The sequence below is a fragment of the Acomys minous genome (genome assembly GCF_964271855.1).
Source record: "Acomys minous genome assembly, chromosome: 1".
NCBI lineage: Eukaryota > Metazoa > Chordata > Mammalia > Rodentia > Muridae > Acomys > Acomys minous.
The window spans coordinates 53,510,010-53,527,976 of record NC_140483.1 but is presented as its reverse complement, the minus strand read 5'-3'; the positions used below and the strand labels follow the sequence as shown (position 1 = coordinate 53,527,976).

At 39.6% G+C, this 17,967-nt stretch overlaps 1 protein-coding gene across 4 annotated transcripts in view; it reads right to left on the bottom strand.

Annotated features, from left to right (window-relative positions):
• The window catches only part of CAMSAP2 (calmodulin regulated spectrin associated protein family member 2), an 82,736-nt gene that overhangs the window by 23,890 nt on the left and 40,879 nt on the right, over window positions 1-17,967 (bottom strand). For 2 of the 4 annotated variants that reach the window (XM_084778724.1, XM_084778725.1), the window contains exons 3-7: window positions 17,075-17,236; window positions 11,553-11,636; window positions 10,902-10,934; window positions 6,722-6,863; window positions 6,249-6,388 (exon numbers count right to left, since the gene is read on the bottom strand). In XM_084778724.1, the coding sequence (XP_084634850.1) occupies window positions 6,249-6,388; window positions 6,722-6,863; window positions 10,902-10,934; window positions 11,553-11,636; window positions 17,075-17,236 (561 nt within the window). The remainder of the gene's footprint in view (window positions 1-6,248; window positions 6,389-6,721; window positions 6,864-10,901; window positions 10,935-11,552; window positions 11,637-17,074; window positions 17,237-17,967) is intronic. The other 2 variants (XM_084778726.1, XM_084778727.1) reach the window with 1 other exon arrangement.

Sequence of the window (17,967 nt, the reverse complement as noted above, 5' to 3'; positions counted from 1 at the left end):
TTCCCTTCTGATGAAGTTCTTTAAGAACAGACTCATACTAACCCTGCATTTTGTCCCTTCCGATTGTCCCACTCCCCCAGAACGCCACTGGTTTGGGTCACTACGGACTTCACTTTCCTTGACTTCTCAGAAGAAGTATGATGTTCCTGAGTTTTCTTCTCTCTGAAATAGTGCTAATACCCATGACCACCCACTATCATATGCATCCTAAGGGCACCAACTATATTTACATATATAATGACGTACAGAGCATTTGCCTTTGTAAAGCGAAACAGAGATCCTCTCTGTAAGTGAGACTACCACAGTCTTATCTTACTGGTGGCATGTTGCGGCATGGTCTGGTTTAATTAATTGCTCCCCTTGCCCCGCCCCAGATTCTTACTGTTCTATGAGCAGATGCTCACATATACTAAGTGATGCTGTGTAACCTTGCCTCCAACTTATCCCTGATTGGCTAAATAAATGCCTATACCTGGGCAGGACAGAAGAGAGGTAGGCAGAGCTAAGGTTCACAGGCTTGGAGGACAGGAGGATCATGGTAGGGGGACCAAGGGGAGAGGGAGGGACAGGAGAGGAGGAAAAAAGCAGCGTCCCTGGGTTAGCGTAAAGAAGGACCATGTGGCCAGGAGCTTGCTCTGAGGATGGGAGATAGAAGCAGATGGAAATATGTGCAGGTACTTATGGGAATGACGGATGGGAAGCAGCCCAGAGAGGAATAATTAAAGCAAGTGGCATGGGATGTGGAGCTGGGAGGTAAGAGATAGCTTACTGTTTAGTTTCTGCCCCGATCCAGTGTATAGATACAGTAAACATCTAACTGGCGTCTGTGTCTTTTACTGATTTGATAGCAGGTTAAATAATAACTGTCATAATAATTATATGTATTAATAACCTTTTCTACAACAGTGGCACTTCTATTCCAGAGACCCACAGCCAGATGTTACGCAGCGAGTGAGAGACCTTAGAATACTTGCCTAAAGGAGATGTCTCCATCAAATTCCTCCCCCAGGGAACATCACAGAAGAGGTGGAAAGAATGTAAGAACCAGAGGGACACCAAAAGAAGGCCCTGTAAATCAGCATCATCAACACATATATGAACTCACAGACTGAGGCAGCATGCACAGGGCCTGCACCAGTCTGTACCAGTTGGGGTCCTAGAGCTCAAAGGAGAAGTGGTATTCCCTACCCTAAGCCAGAAGCCCTATCTTGAATTGATAACTACTTGCAGATGAAAATTTAGTTTCCTCCAAGGGATCTTCATTGGGAAAACAAACTACTCTTAAGGGTAGGCTGTGCACACGTGTGTGCATGTGTGTGTGCATGTGTAGCTTCCAGTTTAGTATTTTATGGGATTCCTGAGTGTGTGAACAGGTGGGCTTCTGTTTCTTGTGCCTTCTTTTGGGCTCTTTTCCTTGTTTTTTTTTGTTGTTGTTGTTCAATTCCAATGTTAGTTTTTGTTATATCTTATTTGATTTTCTTTTATTATCATCCCATAAAAAGCCTGTTTGTTTTCTAATGCAAGACAGAGTGGGTAGATCTGGATGCTAGGGACATGTAGGGGAGGTGGGGAAGAGCAAAGGAGTAGAGGAAGAAGAAACTGTAATTAGGATATATTATGTGAAAAATCTGTTTTTCATAAAACGGAAAAAAGACTGACCAATAAAAAAAATCTAATCAGCTTCATCAAACACCACATTCTCCAAGGTTTGTCATCCCTATGCCAGACTGCAAGGCCTAGAAAGACAAAGCTTATGATCTCCATCATATATTCCTAGTATAAAACAGTTCCCAGTACAGAATATTTATTAAGAAATGTATAAATTGATCTATAACAACAAAAATCCAACTCATCAAAACACGCAAAGATTGACAAAGGCAGCTCTGAGATGGTCAGTATTCACCGCACCAAGACTGGACTGACAAACAGCGAGGAGGGAGTCTATGAGAGCGAGTCTGAGGAGGGCTGACTGGTGGAGAAGGCTGACTTAGAATGTTCACTCAAGAGGCTGGCAGCCCAGAGGGAATGAGGGGAGGAAGAGGAACCAGCGAGCTCGGGCACTCTCTCTGCTTCTTGTTCACCATGAGGAACAGCCTTGCTCCACTAGGCCTTCTCCACCACAGTTCCCAGCTCACCAAGGCCAAACCCACGCAGAGCCAGCTGCCCATGGACTGAAACCAAGTAGAATTAATCTTTCTCAGTACTTTACTAAGGTGCCTGTTACAGCAACAAAAGGCCAGCTGGCACATCAAGATCATTATGACCTATACTTTGCTTTATAATCTTTACAGTATACCTTTTAAGGCCAAAGGGTAAACTTTCTAAGTACTGGTGCATCTTATAAAAAAAAAAAACAACCCTTAAATGTACAGTAATAACTTGTTGATAGAAAAGGAGTATTTATTTTAAGGGCCTTGGTAAGAATTCTCTAATAACATAATGGCAATAACTGGCCACAAGATGGCAGAACTAAAGACATAACTTTTCTGTTAACTAAACTGGAGATTATTTCATTATAAAATTATGACTAAATGACAATGAACTGGCCATATTCCAGAAATGATACAACAATAATTTAAAATCATCTTTTCCTAACTTTTTTTCAAACATTTCACTATGTTTCCCTGGCTGGCTTGTAACTCACTATGTACACTAGATTGGCCTATAACTCACAGATCATCTTGTCTTTACTTCCTGAGTGCTGGGGTTAGAGGTGTGCACCACTAAACCTGAGCTACTTTTTAAATATATGTAGCATGTGCCTGCATGTGGTTCATGCACATGAGAGCAGATGCCTGTAGAAGCCAGAAGAGGGTGTCAGAGACGTTACAGGCAGTTCTGAGCCACTTCACATGGGTGCTGGGAACTGAACTCAGGTCCTCTGGAAGAGTAGTACACGCTTTTAACTCTGAGCCATCTCTCCAAATCCTACTTTCTTTAGTTAAAAAAACACGCCTATATAATTAAACAGTGTAAACAATGTAGAACATATAGAACGGATAAATCTAGCAAGTCTTAACACCTCCTATATCCAACACCACACTCAGAAAAAATTACTTTTGTTTTATATTTATCCTAAAGATCCTTTTTCTGAATCTCTATATATGTGTCCCTCAGCATCTATGTGCAGCTGGTTCCAGAACTCCATATAGACATAAAGATTTATGTATGTTAAGTCCCTTATGTAAGGTTGTGTAGTATATCCACACCCTTTCCAGGGGGGAGCTGGACTTTTCCCTCAACAATGAGTGTCCTGGGGACAGAATGCAGGGCGTTGGGCTTAGTAGTTTGAGCCTTTCTCTCCAGTCCCCGTAGGACAGTTAAAATCACCTCACTGACTACACAGTTAAAATCTACGTTACTTACTAATAGTTAATACACCATGTGAGTAGTCGTTATACTGAGTAGTTTACGGAATAATGGCTAGGAATATAGGTCAGTGATCCTGAGTTTGATCCCTACCACTGAAAAGGGGGTGGGGGAAGGAGAGAAAAGTTTAAAATATGTACATGCATGCGCACACATGCACGAACACACCGAGTTATATACCTTTTGCTAAATCTACCTTCACTTAACAGTGTCTCAGGGAGCTTTCTGTTTTAGCAGAAACAACGAAACCCTCAACTACTGTCCTTTAAAAGGATCACTTACATTACAAAACATTTAAATTTATGGCCCTACTAATATGGATCATTTCTAACTTTTCACCATCATAAGCAATCCTTAATGTGCCTTTTGATGGCCACCTCTGTCCTCTAAATAACAGTTTATCAAGTACATTGCAAGGAGCTAGGCTCTAACTAGGACACAGCCTGAGCAATCCATGCTTTTTTTGGGTGGTGCTTAGGATCTAGTGCAGGAACCAGCTTAGACAATGTCCAGCAGTCCTCTCGAGCAGCGATACCCCTGCTTGGATTTCTACAAGAGGAAAAGGCAGTGCTCATTTCTCATATATTCCTAAACACCTACTATTAAAAGTTAAAGTGAAAATGAGGTGCCCACCCATGCTGACTAAGCACACCCTCTATAGTTTAGAGCCTTAAGATAGTAAACTAAATTCAAACTTGTGGTTATTATAATTAAGCAAAGAATGCAGAATGTGAGCCAAAACTTTTTGTTTACAATTATTTATTTTAAATAAGTCTGACTCAAGGAAATGGTTTTATATTTGGATTATGCTCAAAATGATCTATATATCCGGATTATACGGTTTATTGAAAGTCTATATTCTGCCCCTACCCAGATCTAGCCAATGGTCAGAACATTCTCCACAGCTGAGTGGAGAGTAGGATATGACTTTCTCATGTACTCTGGTGCCTCATATTTGACCATGTCCCCTGGAGGGGGAGACCTGGTGGCACTCAGAGGAAGGACAGCAGGTTACCAAGAAGAGACTTGATACCTTATGAGCATATACAGGGGGAGGAAGTCCCCCTCAGGAACAGTCATAGGGGAGGGGAGTAAGGGGAAAATGGGAGGGAGGGAAGAATGGGAGGGTACAAGAGATGGGATAACCATTGAGATGTAACAAGAATAAATTAATAAAAAAAAAAAAAAAGAAAGTCTATATTCTGTTCTTTTCTCCAAAATGGACAGGAAGGAATACTACCACCTTAAAAAAATACATCTTAGGTATATGACAAATTTTCATTTCATATTATTAAAGTAGGACTTATCTTTGATAGAAAATGCTAAAAAAGTCATTAGTAAGATATAAAGAAAATAAGGGTGTGGGTAAACCTTCAGAATTGATTAATCAAGGTTTCTCTTTTATGTGTCAGAGTAGGGAGGGGGTACCATTGAGTCACTGGGGTTAGTGCCTCATTTGGATATGCCTTTATCATTAGCTTTATCTTCTGCCCTTTGGAGATCCTGAAATGGACAAAAGAAAAAGAAGAGATACTAGAAAATAAGAATTCCCAGTGTAGCCTGGTATGGTGGTGCACACCTTTAATCCCAGCACTCAGGGAAGCAGAGGCAGGAGGATCTTTGTGAGTTCGAAGCCAGCCTGATCTATAAAGCAAGTCTAGGACAGCCAGGGCTACACAGAGAAACCTTGTCTGTCTCAAAAAAGAATGTTAAGTGTAAGGCACTAGCATCACCACGAGAGGAGCTCTTGATCACTCACTTCCAAGGAGGACTAGCACTGGAACTCTGATTCAGCAACAGAAACCTATTACCACGTAGCCGAGCTTCTAAGTCAAACTAAACACATTGTAGGGTCACTTATTCCTAAAGCTTTGAAACAGAAACAGCACATGGATTAATTAATGTTGTTACAATGGCCAAATTATTAAAGTGATCTACAGATTCAATGCAAGTCCCATCAAAGTTCCAATGACACTCTGAACTAGAAAAAACAATCCTGAAATTCATGCAGAAGCCCCATACCCTGAAGAGTCAAAGCAATCCTGAGCAAAAGGAACATTCAACATCTGATTTCAAAAATATGTCAAAGAGGCTCATTGGAGTAAAGTGGCCAGAAGTCTGGCTCCCCAGCATCTCCACAGAAGGGAAGGAGGCAGCCCTATCTGTAACTCCATATAGACACAGGACCCAACATAAATGCATACATGTGTGTACTCATACCAACACTTTTCATTTGCCTCTCTGTCTAATCAACAACTCTTCATGAAAAAGAAAGCCTCATTACTGTTTTTGTTTACTGCTTGCTTGACGAGTATCTCATTTTTATGACCCCAGGAATGAATCCAACTCAAGCTTCACCATTGGTTTTCAGAACTCTAGGATTACTGGCATACACCCACATTTGGCTAGCTTTTAAAAGAAGAATCTCACCTTTTGTTACATTTATCTATGATCAAATACCACCTAATGGTTCATATTCTACTCTGCCCACACTAAAACAACGGATCAACTTTATAAATGACTTTATGTTTGCCTTTACAATATAAAAGACTTGTAGCTAACAATGGATGTTTAAAGAAGAAGAAAAAAATCACCCCCTTCTAAGTTCTTCACTGATAAAGTTAATTTGTCAGTTTTTATTTATATTCACTTATATAAGACAGAATTGTATCCCTGGCTCCTCAGACTCATCATAAAGCTCTGGCTGGCCTGGAACTCCTGCTCTTTCTGCCCCTTCCTGCCTTCTACTGCTAGTACTTCAGGAGACTGAATGTGGGTCCTGTGAATGACAAGTAATATTGTGCCACTGAGATACACTCCCAGCTGGTTGCCACGGCCTTTAAACTAACAAAAGGCAGCAAGAGAAGGATTTAATTTACCTTTATGGATGAAGCAGCATAAAGCATATCTTCCAAGCTGAAATGGCAGCAATGGTTTAAGTATTCTTGGCAAAATTCCTGAATCAGCTGTAGGTTATACAGGCTATCGGCCAAAGACATAGTTTCTTTCAAACAAATATCTTCAAATAGAAAGGGGGATAGCTTCGAGTTAACTATGAACACTTCGTAACTACTGATAGTGCAAATACAGCATTATGTAAAATCTGTTTAGCAAACATGTATTTAAAAATAACAGCCATTAGACAAAAAGTTCTCAACTTTCTCAGAATTATACTTAAATGTTCTATTAAAAACTTCTAATGCCCTCTTCTGGCATGTAGGCACACATGCAGAGAGAGCACTGTGTACATAATAAATAAATCTTTAAAACTTCATTAGTTATTAAATATTGGTTTAAATATTTTTTTTTGCCATCTACCCACAGTTTAGAAATATGTCCCTGAGACACTTACCCTCTAAGCGGACAACAGCAGGGCAGTAGAAGTGAATAAGGGCGGCTAGTGCACAGCCATCTGTACCGTCCTTCAACAGGTTTTCCACCAATGGAATGCAAGGCAGTTGCTTAAGCAATGTTTGTTCCTTCCTGTAACGAGCCTACAATATAAAGAGTTCTAAATGAATACTAAATAAAGCAAGGAAAACAAACAAACAAACAAAATAGATTTGTACATTCTAGTTCTTAGACACATTAGAAAATATAAATCAAGAGAAACAAGAATTACCAACTACTCAGCTTTTATTTTTTATTTTTTGGCAAGAATACAATACATTACCCAGGTTAAATTTTCAGCAACAATACTAATTTGTTTCCTTTTTTCCAAAAGGGTGTCTCTGTGTAGCACTGGCTGTCCTGGACTCACTCTGTAGACCAGGCTGTCCTGGAACTCAGCAGAGATCCACCTGCCTCTGCTTCCTGAGTGCTGAGATTAAAGATGTGCATCACTATGACCTGCACTGGCCTGTCTTAACACTTTTATACACATAAAGTTATTTTAGCCACATAAAGTTATTTTCAGAAAGCAGAGATCTCTCTTTCTGAGGCAGCAGGACCCTTACACTGGGCTGTTACTGGCTCTGAAGTCTGGTGCCATGAACCTTGACATCCTGGTGACAGATGGAACAGAATACTTTGGTGCTGTTTCTTGGATAGTACTTTCTAGCTGCCCCCCAATTTTGATAGCTCTTACAATTTATAGTTTTTCTCAAATGATACCTTTGCTCTTCAAATCTGTCTTTTAAAAAAAAATTTTAGTTTTAAGTCTAATATTAAAGTAAATAAAAATTTAATCAGTAAATGAACAGAACTGATTTGAAAGCAAAATGTTCAAATCTGTTTTTGATCGTGCCAACTATCATAAATTAAAGGCTATTTGATATCATTGTTAAATGTTATATTAAGCTTATAGATTTTTAAATTATTAGTGGATGGTGGATCTTTGTGAATTAGACACCAGCCTGGTCTACAGAGCAAGTTCCAGGACAGCCAGGACCACATAGGGAAACCTTGTATCTAAAAACTAAAATAATAAAATAAAAATGTTAAGACAGCTCTCTAAAAATGAGAAACTCTTGTAAAAAGTTAAGAGAAAAATTCTTAAACCAAATTACCTACACTTACATCCTGGTTCTGCCACTTATTAGCTGTGATGTCAGACAAGTTACCTAAACTCTTACTTCTTATTTTTCTTATCTGTAAAATGGAGACCAGTAAAACCTACTTCATAGTACTACTGGGGGATTTAAGAAGATGGCAGACACACAGTGCTATATATACTACTGAGCACCCAGAAGCAATCAGTACAGGCTAGCTGTTACTAGCTAGAAGCTCTCCTAAGGCCAAAAAGAATAATGCTACATAATGCCTTTTACTAAAAAAATGTATAATTATATAGGCTACTGATATTTAGTAGTCATTTTTAAAAATATCTATTTTATGTATATGGGTGTCCTGTCTGCATGTAAATATGTAGACCATATGTGTGCCTGTCGTCTGTGGAAGCCAGAGAGGATCAGAACCTTTGGAGCTTGAGTCACAGAGGGTTTTGCGTCACCATGTGGGTTCAGGGAACTGAACACAGTTCCTCTGCAAGAGTAGCAAGTGCTCCTAACTGTTGAGCCATCTTGCAGCTGCAGTTGTCATTTTTATTTTGTTTTGTTTTTTGAGACAGGGTTTCTCAAAGGAACAATTTAAACCATTTCTTCCGATTCTATCTAAATGGCCACCTCTGCAACTTATAAATAAAAATACAATTGTGAAGAAAAATGCTTGTGAGAATAAAACCAGAAAATTTCAACTTTATTGAACAAAACATTTAACAGATGAAAGTTCAATTAGATTCTTTTAAATGACACCCTCCAGAAAACATAGGCACCAATTAAGAAAAAGAAATCTAATTCTGTTTCTCTAATCAAGAGGCATTTTTTTTTCCTTGAAAAAAATTTTTTTTTAGGGCTGGAGAGGTTAAGAGCACTGTCTGTTCTTCCATAGGTCCTAATTTCAATTCCCAGCACCCACATGGTGGCTCGCAGCCATCTGTAATGAGACCTGGTGCCCTCTTCTGGTCTGCAGGTGTACGTGCAGACAGAGCACTGTATACAAAATAATGAACAAATACATCTTAAAAAAAAAAAAAAAAAGAAAGAAAAAAAGAAAGAAAGAAAAGAAAAAAAATTTTTAGAGGAAGGCAAGGCAGGCATTATATCCCTAAGTCATACATCACCTACATTAAGAAAACAATTACATAGCTGGGCAGAGTGGTGCATGCCTGTGATCCTAACACTCAGGGAGGCTGAGGCAGGTAGATGGCTGTGAGTTTGAAGCCATCCTGATCTACAGAGTGAGTCCAGGACAGCCAAGGCCACACAGAGAAACCCTGTCTCAAAAACAAAAAAAGAAAGAAAACAATTATGCACTCATGCAATGTAGCACATAAACTCTACGTTTCCTTCTGTTTCTCTCTTTTGGGGAGATGGTGGTATATCAATACAGCCTAAGCTGGCTTTGAAATCTCAATCCTCTGGCCTCAGCCTCTGAATGCTGGTGTTACAGTTGTGAGACATATTGCATAGCCTAACCTAGACTCTTTGATTACTAACTTTTATATCATCCCTTTTAAAAACATTCATTTTGTTGCTGGGAGATATGGAAGGTCATTTTAAAAAGACAGGGAGGCGAGGAAAAAAGGAAGAAAGAAAATCAACCAGTTGTAAGGTTCCTTTCCAGGTAGTGAGCACTGCTCCCGCCCTTATCTAGCATGAGAGATGGACTGAACCAACTTAGCAAGAAAACCTGGTTTCATTTATTCTATTCCCCCAATTAGCAGAGGGGGGGGAGGGGAGGGGGAGAGAGAGGAGAGAAAACACATTGGGAATAAACGTCTATGAATTAGATAATTATGAGAGGGAAGCCAACGCATTTGTCTAAGGATTATATCCAATAAAATCCACTGGGCAAATGAATTTTTATGTGAAGTTTGTACAATTCCCAGGTAAGTTTATCTGCAGTCCACGAGTTATATGGAACTTTTTCATATGAACATGGCTTTTGTTTTGTATTGTATCCCAGGCTCCCAGGCTGTCCATGAACTCACAAAATAGACAAGGATGAATGTGAACTCTGATCCTTCTGCTTCTGACTCCTAAGCACTGAGACTACATATATGTAACCACCACACCTGATTTATGCAATGCCCAGTAATTCATGCATGTTAGACAAGCACTCTGTCAACTGAGAAACACACCCAGCCCATGCTTTATAAATTCACTACACAAAAATATTTCATTGTCTCTCTACAAACTTGAAAATTTGGCTTTCAAAAGGACCACCATACTTTAAATTAATGTTTATGGTGTATTTTAAAATTATATATATGTACTTACTTATATGTATGGGTGTTCTGCCTGCATTTATGTCTGTGCACCACTTGCATGCCTGGTGCCTGCAGAGGTCAGTAGAGGGTGTGGTATTCCCTGGGACTGGAGTTATAGATTGTGAGCTGCTATGTGGATGCTAGGACTTGAACCCAGGTCCTCTGGAAAGAGCAGTCAGTAATCTTAACTGATGAACCATCCCTCCGCCTGCTAAGTTATATTTTTATCAGGATGGTGTATAAGAGGTCTTAGAATGCTTTAACTGCCCATATTTAATCCAAAAACGTCAATCATCAGGTCAAATCAGTTTCACACAGTTTAGGTACAATACTGGTGAGGAAACAGATAGGCTTTTGATTTTCATCAAATAATAAAGTGTTACCAAAAAGAAAATGATTCTGCCAAAAATAATTTAAATATGCAACTAACACATGTAATTAGTCAAATTCATGTTTATTGAAACTTTTTTTTTTTGAAACTCTTAATACTAGCAAGATTTTGTATCCACAGGCAGCATTATCCACTTGCATTAGTAATAGTGGTCTGTGAATTTTGTGATGAGCAAATGTGTGCTTATTCTTTAAATAGTCATTAAAACTAGTTAGACCCACTATTTTTTATTTTTTATTATGAAAATGTCTTAAAACCTAATCCTTCTACTTAATGACAAACAAGTTTGTATGAAATGACAATACCAGCAAACTATAAACAATAACACCACTACAATCTGGAGAGAAAATTGAAGTAGCAAGGAAAACTTACTGGAACCAGTTTCCAAAACCATTTGGAAGGAGACTTCAGAGGAAGCCATGGAGAGAAAAAGGAAAGCAGGAGGTAAAGGAAAAGTCAATCAGAATCATCCAATCAGCAAGTGACAGCAGGGCTTCTGACGGACAGGCCTCCATTCAGTTCTCACAGTGATTCATGCTAATTACAATGTAGTTAAAAACCCATAAATTCCTAAGCCAAGCAAGATCAGTGCAGCCTCGGCTCATCTGCTCTCCCCATACAGAATCACATTTTAGGATACTAAGGATTTTAGCAACAAATTTTATTTCAGAGACTCAGAATCACACATTGTGGTTCTAAGGTTAGATTCTTAGACACCAGCAGACCAACTCTAAGAAAAGAATAGTCATTCTGAAGGGGGAAAAAATTCTACTCCTATAAACAGAAGCATACAGCAACTATCAATGTAGCTAAAATGACTGGAAATCTAAGTCTTTATAATTTTACTATCTCAGCATGTCTTACAGAGTATCATTTTTTATTCTTTAAAAACTAAATTCAAGTTTCTAGTATGTATAAATTAATTATTACTGAGTCCTTATTTTGTACTTCCTAGAATAACGCCTGGCATCTCTAGAGCACATGAACACACCGCCGTAAGTACGTTCACACTGTAGTGCACACCTTTTGACCTCCAGGAGCTTCAGCCGTGTGGTGCTCTTTAGATTTTTGTTCTTGTTCCATTATGTCTTTCAAGTGTTCATTTACCTTAAAATACAAAAATCAATTTTAATTTGTGTTAAAATATAGCAATAAGAAGATATAGTTTGATCCTCGATATCAAGTACAAGTAACACTCAAATAAAATGTCATTTTTACAACTCGAAAATAGAACCCTACAAGGAACTTTACAATCAGTTCTATACATTACACAGTATATGTTGATCACCTACTGTGTGTCAGAAACTGGAAAGTTCTAGTTCTAGTAAGAGCTTATTATACGTCTACTGTACTGTACTACTAGGCATTCAACACACAAAGCCTATCAGGTAACAGTTGTAAATCCTGTACAAAACACAAGAAGCAAGACTGAAGGGCATGTACAATGGCAGAGCATGAGGCGGCATGTGGGAGGCGTGTTTAATCCACAGCGCCAAATGCGTCCATTTATGCCTGCAAGCAAGCAAAAAACCTGTCAACAAAGGTAAACAAAGGCAAGCAGAAGGAAGGGGCTAAGTCTTAGGAAGAAATGAACACAGTGGACTGTATCCATGTTTATATGGTGTTCATTTTAACTGACAACTTGACACAGCTTACAGTCACCTGGGAAGTCTCACTGAGTGACTCTGCACTGGGTTGGCCTGTGGACACATCTAAGGGAAGCAGGTTTAAGGTTACTGATGTGGGAAGATAGAACCCTCTTGTGGGTGCATCACTGGCCACAGCATGGAGGTGTGATGGTGAGAAAGTGGTGTGTGTGTGTGTGTGTGTGTGTGTGTGTGTAATGAAGTTTGTAAGAGTGGAGACATTGAGTGCAAACAAGCAAGCGTGCATGCATTAATTTCTCTGTGCTCGTGACTGTGGGTAGGAAGTGACTAGCAGTTTGAGGTCCCTGGCTTGACACCCCCACAATGATGAGCTGTAATTTGGAAATGTTAGCTGAAATAAACCCCTTTGTTTTCTAAGTTGCCTTTAGTCAGGGTACTTTAACACAACAACAGAAATGAAACAGAACATGCGGCCTCCCCACAACTGATACAGGAAAAAGTGACTAGAACTTAAGCAGAAAAGTAAGCTCACTGGCTTGAAGTATCAAAGAGAAATCCAACACTATCAGAGCAGATGTATATGAAGAGCATCCGGGGAAGGATGGGTCCACAGTTAAGGAAGACTGAAGTCTACATCCCATTGATGGCTCTCAACCTTCCTAATGCTGAGACCCTTTAATATAGTTCCTCATGCTGTGCGGGTGATTCCCCAAGCATAAAATTATTTCATTGCTATTTCATAACTGTAACTTTGCTACTGCTATGAATTGTAATGTAGTATCTGATATAAGAGCCAAAGGGGTTGTGACTCACAGGCTGTGAACCGATGATATACATATAGTTTAGCCTAGATTTTTTGGCTACACCTTGGACTACATATGCCTAAAAAAGGAACCCACAGATACCTGCTAGGAGGTCAAAGAAGCTGCCACTACAGGTCAGACAGTAAGGTGGTCACATAGAAGAGGGCTTGGTAAATACCTGTGTTTCCCACGGACCCTCAGAAGAATAGCTTGTGCTTTTAAAAAAGAGGGATGAGTAATTGGAAAAGAGAAAGGTATACACTGGCTCTGTCAGCCTGGAGATCTTAACTGACCAAAAGGAACAATTTCTCTGTATGACTGGGGATGAGAGAGTAAATAAAGCAGGCTAACCAACTAGGAAAGTAACACGTTTGGGAGCTTCTGTTGTTCAAAGAAATAAACGAGGCTCTATTTGGATGGAGAAGCTGAGTATAAACTCACAGGAAGACTGGTTCAGCTGGAAAGGAGAATGAGATGACGCAGCTGAGGAGGGGATACCCGGGATCACAGAGCAGCACCGTCAGCATCTCCTGCTCCGTACAAAGCTACTGTGCAGTTGACTAGTTCCCAGTGAGAGTCCAGAAACGACCAAGAAGAGGAGCTAAGGCATGAAAAGGGTGGAGGAAGCTCTAGAGCAGCAGGTCTCAACCTGTGGGGTCACGTCAGTTGTTCTGCATATTAGATATTTACATGATGATTTGTAACAGTGGCAAAATTAGTTACGAAGCAGCAACAAGATAATTTTATGGTTGGAGATCACCACAACATGAGGAACTGTCTTAAAGGCATGCACAGTAGGAAGGCTGAGAACCACTGCTCTACTGCAACACTCTCGGACAGGGAGTACTCCTTCTAAGCATGGAAAAGAAGACAGTGAACATGTAGGTAAAAGGCAACAGATTCAGTAGTGAAAAGAGGAAATATTTCTCACCTAATGTATTACACCCCCTGTGCCCCCCACCCCCACCCCCATGAACAGACAAGGCAAGCTTTAGCTGCAGCTTAAAGTAATCTGGGAAAAGTTTGGTAAGTATGGAGGCTAGAAAAAAATGTAAGTGAGGGAGGCAGGCTTCTAAGGGACTGGCAACTAAGGGGTTGCTGTTTATCTCAAGTTTGTGACTATGGATTTAAAGTGAAGGCAGCTTTTCTGTGCCAGACTCTCTAGTGACACTTCTCTAAGCCAGGCAGAGACAAATGTTCACAAAGCTCCATCACGGAGTCTTGGTCATGGGCTGCAGAGAAGGTTCAGCAGCAGGTGAGAGCACTGGCTGCTCCTTTACAGGACCTGGGTTTGGTTCCTAGCACCTACCTGGTAACTCATAAACCTCTAAAAGTCCAGTTCCAGGGGATCCCACATTTTCTTCTGAAACCCTTGGGCACCAGGCACACATAGAGTACACATAAATATACAGAGGCAAACATATATACACAAAGTAAAAATAAGTAGATTTTTAAAAATAGTAACATATTAAGTCAAATAAAAATGTGTGGGAAATCCCAGCAGTAGAATAGATCAAGGAGTCATCTAAGTTTGAAGACAGAGTCGAGGAACTGGAACAACCCAAAAAGGACAAGGTATATGAGAATTCCAAGATGTACATGACATTCAAACTAAATCTTTGGGTTAAGGCACAGAAGAAAATCATTGCATTATAAAGGCATAGACAACATTTTCAAAAGAACCATAAAGAGTAATCTCCCAGAGCTGGGAAAGAAGAGCTAACCAGATACAAGAGACATTTAGCACACAGTCCTAGGGTTATCATTCCTATGATGAAAAACTACGACCAGAGCAACTTGCAGAGGAGAGGGCTTATTCAGCTTGTGCTTACATGATTGTCCATCACTGAAAATAGTCAGGGCATGAACTGGAGGCAGGAGCTGATGCAGAAGCCATGGAAGAATGCTGCTTACTGGCTTGCTCAGCCTGCTTTCTTATAGAATCCAGGTCCACCTGCCTAGGGGTGGCCACACCCACATCAGTCACCAATTGAAAAATCATCCTACAAGCTTGCTAGCAGCCCCATCTTATGGAAGCATTTTCTCAGTTGAGGTTCCCATCTCTCAGACGACTCTAATCTGTGTCAAGCTGACATAAAACTAGCCAGTACAGACACCCAACAGAAGGATCAGAAAAGAACCTCTCCTTGTCACAGCATAATTAAAGTACTAAATACACAGAACAAAGAAAGCACAGTTAAAGAGGCAAGGGAGAAACACAGTCGCACGACAGGCAGGCCCGCTGGCACAAGCCCAGAGCATTCAGCTGAAGCGTTGGAAGGCAGCAGGCCTGGGAGTGATGTATTTCAAGTTCTGAAGGAAACCCCTGACAACTCAGAGCACTCTGCCAGCGAGGCTGCTTGTCCTGACTAAAGGGAGGTAAAGGCTTCCCACCGTAAAAAGGCTGAAGGAATTCATGACTACCAAAGCAGATACAGAAGATACTTGAAGAAATCTAAGACCAAAAGGAAAAACAAATCCATGTACAAGGCCACAAGAAAGAATAGACAATACTGGGATAATACTAAGCAATAGAGGAAGGAGAAAAAAAGTGCAATAAATTGAACAAAATGGAAGGAATCAATACACAATTTTCAACAATAACTGAATATTAAGTCTCAATTCCCCAATCAAAACACAAAGATGAGTAAAGTGTATAAAAAGCAGAAACTATTTATTGTTTCCAAGAAACACACCTCACCGGGGGGTGGCGCACTCCGGAGGCAGAGGCAGGAGGATCACTGTGAGTTCGAGGCCAGCCTGGTCTACAAAGTGAGTCCAGGACAGCCAAGGCTACAGAGAAACCCTGTCTCGAAAACCAAAAAAAAAAAAAAAAAAAAAAAAAAAGGAAAAGAAACAACACACCTCATCAGATGGTGGTGGTGGTGGTGGTGGTGATGGTGGTGGTGGTGCACACCTTTAATCCCAGAACTCAGGAGGCAGAGGCAGGTGAATCTTTGAGTTCAAGGACAGCCTGGTCTACGTAGTGAGTTCTAGACAGCCAGAGAAACACAGAGAAACCCTGTCTTGAAAAACCAAAACCAAAACCAAAACAAACAAGGCAGACATCTCACTATAAAAAGTAAGCATTACTTTAGAGCAGTGGGTCTCAACCTTCCAACCCTTTAAATATAGCTCCTCATGTTGTGGTGACCCCAACCATGAAAGTATTTTGTTGCTACTTCATAACTGTAATTCTGCTACTGCTATAAATGGTAGTGTAAACATCTGATATGAATAACATATGACCCCCGCCAAAGGTCACTACCCACAGATTGAGAATCACTGCTTTAGAGCAATAGGATGCAAAAAAGTATGCCAAGCCAGTAGACTGGAGATAGAAACAGGTGGTGCTGTTTCTGAGAAAAAGAATTCAAACCAGAACTGTCAGGGGGAAAAAAAATGAGGATCACTTCAAACTGGTTGAAGGAGCAATCTATCAGAAGGATGTTACATAGGTGCCCACAATTTCATGAACCAAATATTACTAGATAAATGCAAAGTCACATGCTAACACCAGCACAAAGTGGGGGAGTTCAGTACCTAGTTTGGCTAATGGACAGGTTATCTTAGCAAAAAAAATCAACAGAAAAACATCTGAATGACATCATAGATCAAATGGACTTAAGAGGTATATACAGAATATTTCACCCATACACTGCAAAGTATACATTTCCAGAAACCCATGGGATTTCCTTTCAAAATGTATCATATACATCAGGACACAGAACAAGTCAACAAATACATGGAAACTGAAATAATTTCTTGTATTCTATCTTATCACAATGGACTAAGAGCCATTGTAATAATCTGGTACAAGCTGGATTAACCCTAAGTAATCATTAAGTGTAAGTACAATTATAGATATTTAACAATATATAAAAATCTGTTTCACCATTTCAACACTTTCATTTTAAGACTAAATCTCATTACAGCCCAATCTGGCCTTGAATTCAGATTACAGATCTGAGCCACTGTGCTCAGCCTTACACTTTTTAAAATAAAACACTTCAACCAAATTGTACAACTTGAGCTTATATTTTGATTTAAAACAAGGAGCCATACAGGACAATGTGTAAATGAGGGTTTTAGTTTTCCTGCTATTAGAACCATTTCCAATCAAGCATAAGCCTACCTTATTTATCCAGTACATGACAGCATCCTCAATATCATAGGGCAGATCTGTGGCTTGAAAAAAGGCTGAATACTGCTGAGCACATGCAATTACTTTTTCTATGCTGACCATCTCTACAGTGTAAGCCATCATTAGAGTATCAATCATGGCCAAATGTGCACTCTGAAAATAGAAAAGCACAAACAGTTTCAAAATTACACTTAGAAATTGTTTCATGGTAAAATATTAGCATTTTCTTAAAAACAGTAGTAAAGCCAGACTACAAGCAGGGGTTAAGGAAGCATAAAGCATGCTATGATGAACTGACAGGGCCAGATTCATCTTATTAATCAAACACTTACTGAAGATCTACGTTAAGATGCTCATCACCTATTCAAAACCACTTTTCCTCTTTTCTCCTTTTAACATTATAATAACCCATGTATCATTTGCTATGCAGTTTACAAACTCCAGGTAATTTCCCTCATTTTTCAAACCCACATAGTACAACTTGATAGGTGCAACTTTAAAACATCCCTGTGTTCTTCATTGACACCAGCACACCTTCAATCTAGACTACAAAGTTTCACTTCTGATGAAATAACCAACCAACAATCAAAATCTATAACTGATTTTCTTTCCTCCAAATTTTTTCTCATCTAACTTGCTATGGCACAGGACTTCCAGCATTTCTTTAGGCTTTTTTGTTTGTTTGTTTGTTTGTTTTGTTTTGTTGGGTTTTTGGTAATCTATGAATCTGTTCTACAGTAGCTTAAAATGGGCCTCTCTTTCACTTTGACTTCCCAGTGGTGCCTTCAGTTTGGTATGTATCTTACCAAAACCATGAACATACACTAGTTAAGTATAGTGTTCAGATGGTCTACTATCTTTGTCATTACAAACAGTGCTGTAAC